Below are 14,486 nucleotides of genomic sequence, written 5' to 3' on the forward strand. Positions count from 1 at the left end.
GCTGATATTCGACTGGTACACACTATTGTGGCTATACCAGTGGTAATAATATTTCTTCTGGTGCCCTCTAGCTGCCCCAGCTCTCCCAGTGCCCCCTCCATACCTTCGCATATTAGAAAGAAACAGAGGGTTACACCAGCTCATCAAGGGAACTCCAGGACCCTGTTCCAGCTGCTGGACATTTGGGGATTTGGAGGTGAGGAGATATAGGAAGGTAATTATTAACCTTTTCATTATGCATCTTTGGGTTGTTTTACATGATAAACAAATGTGGGTAGGGGTTTTGAATTTAAAAAAATTAATACAACTTGAGAAGGAAACCATTTAAAATTATAATAATTAAAGCATTGTTATATTAGAATAGAAATAGCCAAACATCAACAGAGAATAGAATTACAGACTCACACAGAAGTATATGCAGGATTGTAACATAAAAAACCAGAGGCATTTTAAATTAGTAGAGGGAAGGAGATGAAGGTTCTGGGGTGGGAATGGAGCATTCTCTGTACTTTACTCCTTTACCAAAATAAACAGCAGATAAATCTATTATTTAAATATAAAAATATTAAAGAAAACTGGTAAAAAAATGTATAAGCTAACGATCAATATAACACCAGCCATAAGGAAAGGATTGATATACTTGTCTACACAGAAATGTGAGATTTCTATAAAGCAATTTTAATTAAAATTTTATTTTAAAATATCTGTAGTTCATATGAAAATAGTTAATATCCCTAATACACAATGACAAGGCACATAAAAAGAAGAAAAAGAGGAATGATACAGTTGAAAAGGTGGTAAAGAATATGAACAGGCTACCTTTATTAAACATTTGTTATGTGCCAGGCATGTTCATGGAGTTATATTTTCAATCTCCACAAAGATCCGTTGAGGTAGGTAATATAATCCATGTTGCAGCCACCTTTCCTTCCTCTACTCCCACGGCACCTTCTCCTACTTAACAAAAAGGCACTCACTTGCCTTGTTATAGTACATTGTCCTGCGATGTACTGCTAAACAAAGGGACAGCTCAAGAGTGCAGCTCTCTTCTCCAATGTCAGAGCAGGGTGTATGTAAGAAATCTTTGATTTTGCCAAACACTGAAAAAGCTCTGTTCTTGAACTTCCTGCTCTCCCTCCCTCTCTTCTTTTCTCCCCTCTACTCCCCCCTCCTTATTTTCACATATCTATCCCTTAGATTAAAATTAGAAGAAACTCATGGGGGCATATATTAGCAAATATGTTTATTTGAATTAAAAAGTAGCCCAGCTGGTGTTGCTCAGTGGTTGAGCACAGACCTATGAAACAGGAGGTCACGGGTCAATTCCCAGGTTGCAGGCTGGAATCCCAGTTTCTATTTCCCTCTCCTCCCTTCCTCTCTGAAATCAATAAAAATATATAAATTTTTTAAACTCAGACTTTTCTGACAAAGTCAATCTGGTTTTCACAATGACAACTAGCTTTGTAAAATAGGTAACAAATTCATCATTTTTCCATAAATTAAGAATAAGATAAATCTGCAGATACAAAGATTTAACGGAAATATATTTAAATCACATGTGTAATAGAACATTCAAGAATAATATATTAAACAACTATTTAACCTTAAAAATATTAGACATCAAGTAGACAATATTAGACTTTAAAACAGAAAACGTTATATAGTTATTTAAAAACATGTAGGGTATTTGAGAGAGTTTCTTTTTCAAACACTGCAAAAATGTTTGAAGTCTACTGCTCTAGAACCCTCACTCTTATTTACTCCACAGTACACTTCCCAGTCAGTAAACAGCAAATGTGCCCAAACTCATTAGTAGATAAATGAAAATTTAATCAACAAAGAGATCTCATCTTTTCACATCAGCCTGGTGAAAATTTAAAGTCTCATAAAACCCAGCATCTGTGGAGCTGTGGGTAAACAGGCTTGTAAGAGTGTATATTTCAGTGGGTAATTTGACAATACCAATTAAAACTTAAAATGTGCACAACCTTGTCAAACTGGTAAGGGTTATATGGTTAAGTGGGATGTGGAAAAACTTATTCTTTTTAAGTTAGTATTTCTATAATGAAATAAAACTGAAGTTTTTATAATAGGGGCAGCAAAAAAAGTTGCATTGACATAGGTAAGTATGATAATGGCTAAAGTCTAAAATGAGGTGAAACTTTTTGGGATATTATAAGGAAAAGTTAGCAACAGGTGATTAGATTAGATGACATATAATATTGCTTTCAAACCTAAAGTTTACTACTTTGGGAATTAAGAAATTATTCTTAGAGACCATATAGTGTATTTCTCTAAGTAATTCATAATTTCTTTGACAGTATCCCCAACAAGTAATTATAGACCTCTTGAATATATACTCTTTAATTTGAGCCCAAATCCCAGATTATTCTCTTTATAATATGTCCCTAAATATTACTTGTGTATTTTATACCATATTATAGATTAATAATAATGGTTTACCTGAAATAAAATCTAGTGAAATAAAGTACGGATGTTCCTCCATTTTTGCTATATTACATTCTTAGAAACCTTATTCCTAACAAATGATCATCTATATTGATGAATTTGGTTATATATCTGCAATAATCCTTTCTGCCACTAGATGGTAATTTAGCCAATGCTATATTGGAATCACTAGAACATAAGATTGGCTGTTAGCTACCAACAGAAGTTACTAAATAAGGAAGGGAAACAGGTGTGATTAACATGTCCACTTGTGAATGGACAAAGGAAAAATACCAAAGTAAAAGAAGGAAGCAAACCATATGCATATTAAGACTCTTCTATAAGAATTAAAAGAAAATTTCAAAACATGAATAATAAGTAAAAATAGGAGCCCTGGTAGGAATGGCTCAGTTGATTGAGCATCATCACAGATAGATTCTGGGTCAGGTCACATGTCTGGTTTGGGGCTCAATCCTAATAGGGGGTGTACAGAAGACAGCTGATGGATATTTCCCTCTCATCTCTCTCTCTCTCTCTCTCTCTCTCTCTCTCTCTCTCTCTCTCTCTCTCTCCCTTCCTCCCTCCCTCCCTCTCTTATCATTTCCTCTCTCTCTCTAAAAATCAATAAAAACATTTTAAAAATAGAAGGAAACATTTTTAAATACATTATTGTCACAGACTTGAAGAACTAATTGGTGTTGTAGAGTCTTATATCTACTCCTTATCTTTTTTTTCCTACTCCTTATCTTGATGTACATAGTTCAGTTGTAGTATTACTGTTATTCTTCTCTATCTCCAGTTCATTGCAACATTTTACACAGAAGTTACTATACTAGTTATTTAGGCTATTTTTACCTCAGTCTTGTGGGTGCCAAAGGCTATATATAAGGGTCTAAGAAATGGATGTTTTCAGATAATAAATATCCAATTTTCTCTCTAGTTTCTCAGGATATTTTATATACTTATTTTTCTTCTAACTGGGGAATGGATGTATCTAATACTCAGGATATAAAGTTTAGACTCAATTTTTCCAGAAAACAATAAGTCAAGGCCAAAATGGCTTTAGCTTTAACAATAACAACATAAATCTAGTGTACAAGAGAATGCTCATACCAAGCCATTGTAAAGGCTCTACAGAATTGATGTTAATGTTATAAGAAGATGGGCGACTTGGGCATATTAAAGTCTAACAAAAAGGAAATGGAATATCTTCAGAAAACTTAGAAAATCATAATTTTTCACTTTTAAAAATATTTGGTTGAGTTATTTAGAAGCATCCTGTCCTTTCTTACCTATAAGGTTGTATTTTGGTCCCATGGTCTTGAAATTCCAGTGCTTTCTTAACAACAACTTCGTTTTCTTCTGGATAAACTGAACATGTGCAGTAAACAACTGCTTGAGCTTTAGTAACTACATTTAAAGAAGATGTAATTAACACAATGACCCCATTACCAATTCTAAACAAATGTGCTATGTTTCCAGACCTCTGTTTGTACTAATACTGCATGGCTTCAATGGGAATGATTTCCATAGACATTTGCATGGTTCCCCTGTATAGCACATATTAATTATGTAGTTTGTGGCCAAAAAGTAAAGTAAATCTAACTGTTTTGTATGGAATTGAAAATTCAATCAATATGACCAACCTAGTTACAAACACCAACAAATAAGTACTACGGATGACCATGAATGATTACTTCTAGCCACTGTTCCACAAGCCATATCATATAACTAGTTAAATGGACTCTGGAGACAGACAGACAGAGGTGTGGATCTTAGTTCTGTTATTTACTGCTGCCAGAACCTAGGAAAATTGCTGCAACTCTCAGATTTTTCATCTTTAAAATGAGGTAATGCTACTACCTGCAACTCATTTGTCCACACTTACCAAGCACTGTTCTAGCCATTGGAGATACACAGACAAAAGTCCCTGTCCCTGGGGAGCTTGTTTTCTGTGTTTTATTGACATAATAAGATATAAATAAGCAGGAAAAGTATAGTTAGATAATAAATGCCATACAAAAAAACAAGCAGGTATATACGGAGGATGTCTAGTTTCAAGAGATGATACTGTAATTTTAAATAGAATAGTCAGGGAAAATACCATACAATTTAGTTACCAACTTTCTAATCTTCTATCCATCTTATTTCATAGATAATATACACAATTATCATGTTTAATGTTTAGTAGCATCAAAAGGGAGACCTCTTCTGTGCCTTACATTTTGCCCTATTTCTACCTCATGTATGCTATATCCATGTGTATTGAATTACCAATACCCTATGAAACCGAGGGTCCCTATAACTTTGATTACATTTAGCTTTAAGTCCTAGTTCTAGAAATTATATCCCTCTAGCTATATATACACCCCTCAGAGACCTAGCCTTTCCCCAGGCAGCAGAAGACAGATCAGGCTTGACTAATGGTCACAAGGTCTAGACCTCTGGCAGGCTAAAGATAACATTTTGACATAAGTTTCAGTTCCTGAGCCCTAAGGTGAAACCACTCCCCAGCTACTTACCCATGACATCAAAGGGACACTAGAAAATAACCTCAGAGCCACCCTTAAGACCTGAGGAAATTATTCTTTACCCTTCACCTCCTACCAATCAGCTCCCAACATGACGTGGAACCAAAGGTGTCTTGAGATTTTGCCCTTTGTCTGTCACCTACCCATCCTCGAGGAATTCAGGCTTTTGAGCATTAGCTTCCCGTTCTCCCGGGTGGCACCATTTATCAATAAAGTAGCCAGTATTTCTCCACTGCAATTCTCAGTGTCTAGTGTTTGGCTCTGCTAGCACCGGGTGGAGGAACTCTTTCTGTCTCTAACACCTATACTTACCTTTGAGTAGGCATTTGATAAACATGCACTGAATTCATAAAAACGTATATAATTTCTTAGGCACTTTTAGATTTCCGTGTCCATGTGTACTCAGAATCTAAATGGTACTTAAATCTGAATGCAGTGATTAAAGAATTTTATTACTCAGACTTCAAATCAAGAGATCTAGGCTTGATCTGTAATTTTCTCTCTCTATTCTCTACTTGGCAGTAAGAGAAATAAGAGTTTAATTAAAATTTGGATTGTAGAAGAGTTGTTAGGAGCAGGCAGTGACAACAGAAAAATTACATCAAGTAAGAAGCCAAAGAGAAGGAATAGAGAAGATGAAACTACCATAATGGATGCACTTCAGCATTAAGAAATGTGAATTATGCTTACTAACCTCTGTTAAAAATGATAGCAAAGCATATATTTTTTAAAGACTTAAGTTAATAAAAATAAACATTTTGTTACTTTAAGGTGTTAAGACTGAGTGTTCTGGGAAATTCATTATGGTTCACACCTCACTGCCTGGTTATAATAGAGAAATGGAGTATTAATGCTTCTCAAATGACAAACATGTTAAGATTGAACTGATAAACTTACATTTCATTGCGTGTGTTAGCTGTGCATATTGCTGTTGAGCAAGAAAACGAAGTTTATCTTCTGATGTGCCTCCTTGAGAGAAATCTTTAAGTAAATCTGTATCTAAAAGCAAACAAATGTTTTAAATTATATCACTATTACATGTTTTCCATATATTGCTATTATCACATTATTTAATTTTTGATCATTTTCCCTCTTACTGAAAGTTTTCATGGAAAATAGTAAAACTAATTAAATAGTATTATAAAAATGTTGACTTAAATATTGAAAACTAAGTTGACAAAGATCATTTTTTTTAGTTTTAATAGTTTTTCTTTTTTCTCCAAACCCCTATGAGATAGCCATTCAACTAGTCAAATAAGTCTTTAGGTATAGAAAAGAGAATGCTGTCAGCTTAGAGACTAATAGAAGAAAAGAGAAGATAACATTTATTTTCCCAGGTAGAAATGATGACCTACAGTCTAAGCTCAGTACGAAAAAACACAAAAGAATACAATTTTAAAAATTAACTTACCAAAAGAAATTTTGGATGAAAAAATTCAGGGAAGCAAATATATTCCTTCTTAATAGATCAAGAAACTATTACAGTAACATTTTAATTTCTGAAGCTAATGCTAACATATTTCTTGATATTATTAGCTAAGATATATTGAATGCTACTTTATATAGATTATTTTATTCAACAACTTTTAACATTGAGGAAACTGTGTAAACATACATTAAACAACTTGTCTAAGGTCACATAGCTACTCTGTTGAGCCAGGATTCTAGCTCCAAAACTGACCACAGAGCCCAAATTTCTAACCTCTGTATTGTTCACCTCTTAGTAACTCCCTGGATTATAACAGCCAATTATTTTTACCCCATATTTGGTGGTTCCCCACTCCAGTAATATCACGGAAGGTTAATTAAACTCCATTTCTTTTCAATTTAGTTTTACACTCCACATCTTTCTACCTGTTCTAAAATTATCCACCACTTTTTAAAGGACTATTTATACATTATTACACTCTAAAACCATACAGATTACCTTTTTCATCCTATTTTAAAATAATTCCAAGTTATTTTAAACTTCATATATTCTTCAATGGTTCTAACGGTTTTCAATGTTTTCCAAAATGAATTTATGATTGCTCTCTTCCACCTATCATCTAAGTCTGATGAAACATCTTTTGTATTTATCCCCTAAATTCATGGCTACTGTTTCTACCATAGTCATCAGGTCAGCAGCTCCTTGTTTGCTTTGGCTATGATTTCTTCAGAGTACAGTTACCTTCAAAACGCTCAGTTTTCCCAAGTTTGCCAAAGACCACTTGTTGCTTTATCCTGTTGCCTCAAAACATTACCAATACCTAGAAAACTTTTTCCTGTCTCCTTTTCTCATCATTTGTATTTTCCTTTGGGCTGGTCTCCCAGCTTCCAGTTTATTTTCATCCACAGCTTATTTAGTTCTGCATTCCCACTCCAACATGGCCCAGGATAAGACCAGAGACCCACATTCTCAGCTATGATTCTCTTGCCTGCGAGGCTTATTATAGGTGCTATTTCTTCCCTCTCTTTTCAGTGTCTACTAATTCTTCATTGATCATTCCCCAGAGTTAGTGCAGGCATTTTCTCAGTCTGCTCTCCCATCTCAGATAGTTATTCTTCTGTTTAACTCTCACTGGAAAAACATTATCTACAGAACGTCAATATTCTACATGGTACAGTGTAAGTCCAATTAAAGATAATGTAGCAAAATAAACAAAGAAGCAAATAAATAAATAAAATGTAGTTACTGAAAGAAAATGTTAACTGATTAATTTTAAAACCCAGTTTCTCTATTTACTAGCTATATGACCTTAGACAACTTGCTAAATTTCTCTGAGTCTTGATTTTTCCTCTCAGTAAAATAGAAATAATCAAATAACACTATCCCCAAAAAGTTATTGTGACTATTAAGTGATAGTGCATGTGTACTACCTAGAATATCGACTGGGACACAGTTTTGCTCAATAAATATTAGTTCCTTTCCCTTCATTTCTTTTTCTCAATTTTTAATTATGTCCTTGCTAGAAAGAGAAAAGTTACTCCCCATGTTCTGAATATTAGTGGAATGTCTTGTCTAATATTCTAGTTACCTTTATCTACGCCTTTCAATATACACAGGGGTCAGTTTCAGTTAACGTGGGGCCAGTACGCTGTGATTAAGAGAAGGATTCGAAGTGCCGACCTTGAAGTCAGAGCGGTTGTGCTTGCATCTGGGCTCTGACACTTACTAGTCTAATGACTGGGGGACTTCAAACTCCACTGTAAGCCTCAGAGTCTGTATTTGTAAGGTGAAGATTATAAGAGTAACTACTACTTTGCGTTCTTGTGAGGATTTGGTGACATTACCCAAATGAAGTGCTTAGCTCAGTAGTGCCTTACATGTAAGTGCTCAATAAAGGTTAATGTTAAATAATATTTTGAAATTTATTAAAGAAGGAAATAAAATATTCCTAGAATTAACATTTAATCTGAGTATTCATATCAGAAACCATACATGTTAAGGAAGTCTTGAGTTTGAAACAGTCTGATTATGATTTAATTAGGCCTGTGTTTAGAATATAGGTTCTGAAATCTGGCAGCTCTAAATTTGAGTCCTAGTTCTGCTCCTAACTAGCTGTGTGACCTTATAAAAATGAATCTTTCAGAGTCTCAGTTTTTCATCTATAAAATTTGGATAAATTGTTGCCCTAGCTCAGTGGTTCTCAACCTTCTGGCCCTTTAAATACAGTTCCTCATGTTGTGACCCCAACCATAAAATTATTTTCGTTGCTACTTCATAACTGTAATGTTGCTACTGTTATGAATCATAATGTAAATATCTGATATGCAGGATGATCTTAGGCGACCCCTGTGTAAGGGTCGTTCGACCGCCAAAGGGGTTGCAACCCACAGGTTGAGAACCACTGCGGCCTAGCTGGTTTGACTCAGTGGATAGAATGTTGGCCTGAGGACTGAAGGGTCCCAGGTTCGATCCCAGTAAAGGGCACATGCACAGGTTGTGGGCTTGATCCCTAGTAGAGGGCGTGCAAGAGGCAGCCGATCAATGATTCTCTTTCATCATTGATGTTTCTATCTCTGTATCCCTCTCTCTTCCTCTCTGAAATCAATTTAAAAAAATATTTTAAAAAATAAAAGTAAATGCTGATAAATTGTAATACCTTCCAGAATATGCCAGAACAGCACTGGCCAACTTCTGTTCTGATTGCCTACATCATTCCAATTAATACATATTTTGAATATCACCCTTGCCCATATCTCACAGGATTGGCTTAAGGATTAAATGAGGCAATGAATATCAAGTACATTATACATAGTATTCCATACATGGAAGCTATTCATTAATCAGATATATCTGATGTCATTTTAATTATTTTAAATAATTTTATTTAAATTATCAATACATTTCAATAATTTAAAATTTAAAAATTAAAACAAGTACCTTCATGCTCATTTAAAATAAATTCTACTGGATTACTAATACCCAGTCCTGAACAACGAGGTAGCAGCAGAATCACTTTAACTTTCTGTAATCTATTATCCTTCAGAAATGTCTCAGGAAGTATTTCAATATCTGGAGAAAAATATAGAAAAAATTAATGTAAAATACTAATTAAAAGCCCTAATGCAGTATGTAAGTAAGCCTATTTATCATTGTTCATTTTTAAATCCTCGCCACAAAAAGTCATTCTAATGTAGTCAGAAAAGATGATGTTCATCTCTGATAAATTCCCAAAGTTAATACATGAATTCTGTAGGGTTTTCTCTTCACTTGAGTGATTTTGAAGTTTAAATATTTCCTACATAAGACATAATTAAGTTTTCCATTCTGAACTTAAGATTCCATTTAAAGCAGTATGCTGCAGTGGAGGGAAATGGCTTTAGACACAAAAATACCCAAATTTGATTCCCGATTTCACTATTTACTAGCTGCGTGTCAATCTCTCGAAGCCTCCATTTCCTTCTTCATTAATGTGGGATAACAAAGCCTCCCTCATCTAATGGTGGTGAAGACTGAGATGAAGTAGTTAAGCTGACATAGTGCCTTGTGTACCCTGAGTGCTCAGTAATGGTTATTTCCCTGTCCATTTTTTAAATCCCCTTTTATATTCTATCTTCCCAGGAAAAAACCCAGATATCAGTAGTATTTATGAGCCACAGTGTAAGGTCACTCAGGGGCCTTGAAATTTAGTTTGAGAGTCTGCCCTCTCTCAGGTTATACCTCTCTGTACCCTATCATTTTTGTTGTTGTTAATCTCCAACAACAATCTGCAACTGAGGTACATGCCCTTGCAAAGAATCAAACCCGGGAGCCTTCAGTCCCTGGGCCGAGGTTCTAACCACTGAGAAAGCTGGCCAGGGCTCTGTGCCCCTATCTTAGGCCACTTCTCTGCTTCTGCGATGGCTCATGTTCCCCTCACTGCTGAGGAGTCACTCCTGAAATTGCCCTACCCACTCCTTCCTCTCTCCTGATTAAGTTTTCCCTCTTCCTATTCTGTCTCCTTTGAAATTGTTTTATTCAAGTGGGCCTTTTGTCCTCCCACCCCCATTTTAACTTATTAGAAAAGTTCAAACATATACAAAAACAGCCATAATATATATAATAAATTCTCAAGTACTGTCACAGTCCTGCAACAGTGAACCATTCATGTTCAATTGTTTCATCTACACCTGCACCCACTTCCACCACCCCACATACTTTGAATCTATAAATATTTCACCGTATATTTCTAAAAGATAAAAACTCCTTTTAAAATAGAATTACAAAATTTTAAAAAATCCTAATTACCATTAAATAATAATGGCATCAAATGATGGCTAAAATTTCTCATCAGACACACATGTCAAACATTTTTAATAGTTTGAATTGATACATCTTATATTAAATTTTTTTATCTAAAGAAGCTTCCCCTTCTATTTTTCTTACCATTTATTTCTTAATGAAACTTGGTTATTTGTACTAGAGTTTCCCACAGTCTGGATTTTGCTAATTGCTGCCCTAGAGTGTAATTTCATATGTCCCTGTTTTTTGTTCTTTTGTTCCATCAATTAGTAGATCTTTAGAAGCTCAATTAGATTCAGACTCTCTTGTTTTTTCTTTTTCAGTGGGGAGGCAGAGAAGCAAAACTACTTCACAAATGGTGTCATATTCACCCTCTATGTTCCCTTTGTAGTATCAGCAAAGGGGTTATAAAATAGTCATAGGGTGGTGTCCCCTTAGCCACAGTTTGTTTTCATGGTTTCAGTTACCTGTGGTCAACCATGGTCTGAAATATTAAATTTCCCCAATCATCAACTTCAGCTGCTCCTGACATCAACTATTGACATCGTCATGACTCAATGATTCAGGATCACCAGAAGCAGATGATACTCCTTCTGATATATCATCAGAGAATCATAGTAGCCTAACACTTCGTCTCATTATGTAGGTGTTTATCATCTCACATCTCATCACAAGAAGGGTGAGCACAGAACAATAAGATATTCTGAGAGAGAGGGAGACCATATTCACGTAACTTTTATTGCAGTATATTGTCAAAACTGTTCCATTTTATTATTAGTTATTGATGTTAATCTCTTACTGTGCCTAGTTAAAAAATTAAACTTTATCACACGTGTGGTTTGAGGCACCTATTGTATTCCCTACGGATAAGGAGGGGCTACTATATACTAATTCTATCGCCCTTTTTTTATTATCTGGAATACTTCTAAAAGGAGAAACCTCCTTTCCTCTATGCTTGGCCACCCAATAGTTCCTGTTTTCCCTGTTAACTAGGTAAAAGGTGTTCAACTACTTGAGAGCTCTAAAATGTACAGAGGTGATAACTGTACAGTAGCCACTGCCTACCGCGTCTGAAAGAACTGTAAACAAGGAACTTAACAAGTCAGAGGAGGGGGAGGGGCAGCAAGACTGAGATTGAGCTCTCTGATTGCAAGGCTAACACTGCTAGGACCCCTGCATGGCCGCCACAGGGAAAAAGTCTTGCAATGTCTCTCCAGCACCTTTTGAAGGCAGAGCCTAATGCTGAGCCAGCTGGCAATGGAGAAATGGAGTATAGAGTATACCAAAAGTTGTGTTAAGTTTTGGTAAGTTGTATTGTTCCAGGAATATGCCCATGTTGTTTAAATGTTCAAGTTTGTTGGCATTAAGTTGCTCATAGTGTCTTTTTATTATGTTTTAACTGTCTCTAGAATCTGTACTGATTTTGATCAGAATGGGCTCAGAATTTTTTTTATATGTGCCCTGACCAGGGATCGAACCTACAACCTTGGCAAATTGGGATGGTACTCTAACCAACTGAACTAGCCAGGGCCAGATCATAATTGATTTATGATCTTTTTCTTGAGTCAGAATAAATTCAGGTCCTTTATCCATTATTCGTGATATTTGTCTTATTATTGAATTTAATATATTTTAGATACAAGTCTCTTATCAGAAATATGATTTTCAAATATTTACTCCCATTCTGTGGGTTGTCTTTTTCACTATCTTGATAGTGACCTGTGAAGAACAAGTTTTTAATTTGGATAAAGTCCAATTTAGCTAATTTTTTCTTTTGTTTTGCTATTATATCTAAATAACCACTGCTAAGTCCAAAGTCATGAAGACATACCCTGTGATTTCTTCTAGGAGCCCTATAGTTTTACCTCTTATATCTCTGTCTTTAATCCACTTTGTGTTAATTTTTGTATATAACTTGAGGTAGGAGGTGAACTTCATTTTCTTTCTCTCTTTTTTTAATCCTTACCTGAGACTTTTCTTCCACTGATTTTAAGAGTGGAAGAGATAGGAAAAGACAGAGAGAAATATCAATGTGAGAGCAACACATCGATTGGTTGCCTCCTGTATAACCCCTGATCAGGGCCCAGGCTGGAAAGGAGCCTGCAACTGAGGCATGGGCTCTTAACTGGAATTGAACCTGGGACCCTGTGGTCCACATGCGAATGCTCTATCCATGGAGCCAAACCAGCTAGGGCCAACTTCATTCTTTTGCAAGTGGCTATCCAGTTGTCCCAGCAGTATTTGTTATTTCTTCCTCATTGAGTGGTTTTAGCATAATCTATATATATAAAAGCCTAAGCGACTGTTTGTTTGCTATGATGCGCACTGACCTTACTACTGGGGTCCGGCCCATTGGGACTAGGCGAGATAGGCCGGACATGCCCTGGACCCCTCCTGTCATCTCTCCCTGGCCTGATTATGCACCAGTGGGGTCCCTAGGCCTGGCCTGCACCCTCTTGCAATCTGGGACCCCTTGGGGGATGTCAGAGAGCTGCAGGCCAGGCCGAGGGACCCCACCAGTATATGAATCCATGCACCAGGTCTCTAGTATGTGTGTGTGTGTGTGTGTGTGTGTGTGTGTGTGTGTGAATAAATATAAAATATATCCTATATAATAAAAGCCTTTTATGCAAATCGACCAAACGACACAACGACCGGTGAAATGACTGGTCGCTATGATGCGCAGACTACCAGGGGACAGACACTCAACGCAGGAGCTGCCCCCAGCCCGCAGGCCTCAGGCCAGCCAAGGCAGATGCCAGCAGGGGCCCCCAATTGCCCCACCGGTCGCCCCACAGATCAGTTCTGATTGCCAGCCAGGCCTAGGGACCCTACCTGTGCACAAATTTTGTGCACCGGGCCTCTAGAATATTATATATTGCAGTTGTTTCAGTAGTATGTATCATACATGTTAATATGATATTCCAATTCCCTATTCCATTTCCCTCTCTCCCTTAGCTATTAGATATAATTATTTGTTTGATTGCTCCAAATATTATAACACACATCACTGACTTAATAATTTACTACTTTTATCATTTCATGGACAGAGCAAGAATGACAGAACATATTAATTCTATTTCCTTCTATGTGACGTTGTTGTATTTTATTTTAATTACATATAACACACATATTTACAATCCCACAAGACATTAGACTATATTTATTTAGATTTACCTATATACTTACCTTTTCCATAGTTCTTCATTTCTTCCAGTATCTATAACCTTCTATATGAGATGATGTTCTTTCTATTTAAACAATAGTCTTTAGTATACCCTTTATTGTGTCTGCTGGTGACAAACTCAGATTTTATTTGTCTGAAAATGTCTTTATTTCACTTTATTTTAAATGATATTTCTGTTGAGTATGAAAATCTAGCCTGGCAGTTCCTTTCAGCATGTAGATATTGTTTAAAGGTCTTTTGGCTTCATTGTTTCTGTTGAAAAGTTAGTTTTTAGTTTTATTGTTATTCCATTAAGAGTAGTATGTATCAAAATTACAACTAAAATACAGAACCATCATTGAGAACTGCCTGAAAGCTGGCTGAATGGAAGCCCTACAACTAGAGAAGAAAACACACTGAGATTGGTAGGAAGGGAGCCCGCATTGAGTGAGCTGGTCCGTCACCCACGTGTGCTGCTTTTTAAATCAGTAGAGATATCGTCTATGTGGAGGCCACCCAAGAGGAGAAAGAGGTCCCAGAGCTGGGAAGAGAAGTCCCCATAACTACGGGCTGTAAAAACCAGCCAGGCCCTAGCCAGTTTGGCTTAGTAGATAGAGTGTTGGCCTGCAGACTG

The 14,486-nt window shown here is 36.1% G+C and overlaps 1 protein-coding gene across 1 annotated transcript in view; it reads right to left on the reverse strand.

Moving 5' to 3' along the window:
• The window catches only part of NSUN7 (NOP2/Sun RNA methyltransferase family member 7), a 38,589-nt gene that overhangs the window by 6,178 nt on the left and 17,925 nt on the right, over positions 1 to 14,486 (reverse strand). The window contains exons 8-10 of the mRNA XM_006088484.3: positions 9,346 to 9,477; positions 5,877 to 5,978; positions 3,741 to 3,858 (exon numbers count right to left, since the gene is read on the reverse strand). Of these exons, the coding sequence (XP_006088546.1) occupies positions 3,741 to 3,858; positions 5,877 to 5,978; positions 9,346 to 9,477 (352 nt within the window). The remainder of the gene's footprint in view (positions 1 to 3,740; positions 3,859 to 5,876; positions 5,979 to 9,345; positions 9,478 to 14,486) is intronic.

The sequence above is a fragment of the Myotis lucifugus genome, unplaced genomic scaffold, assembly GCF_000147115.1.
Source record: "Myotis lucifugus unplaced genomic scaffold, Myoluc2.0 scaffold_48, whole genome shotgun sequence".
NCBI classification, from domain to species: Eukaryota; Metazoa; Chordata; class Mammalia; order Chiroptera; family Vespertilionidae; genus Myotis; species Myotis lucifugus.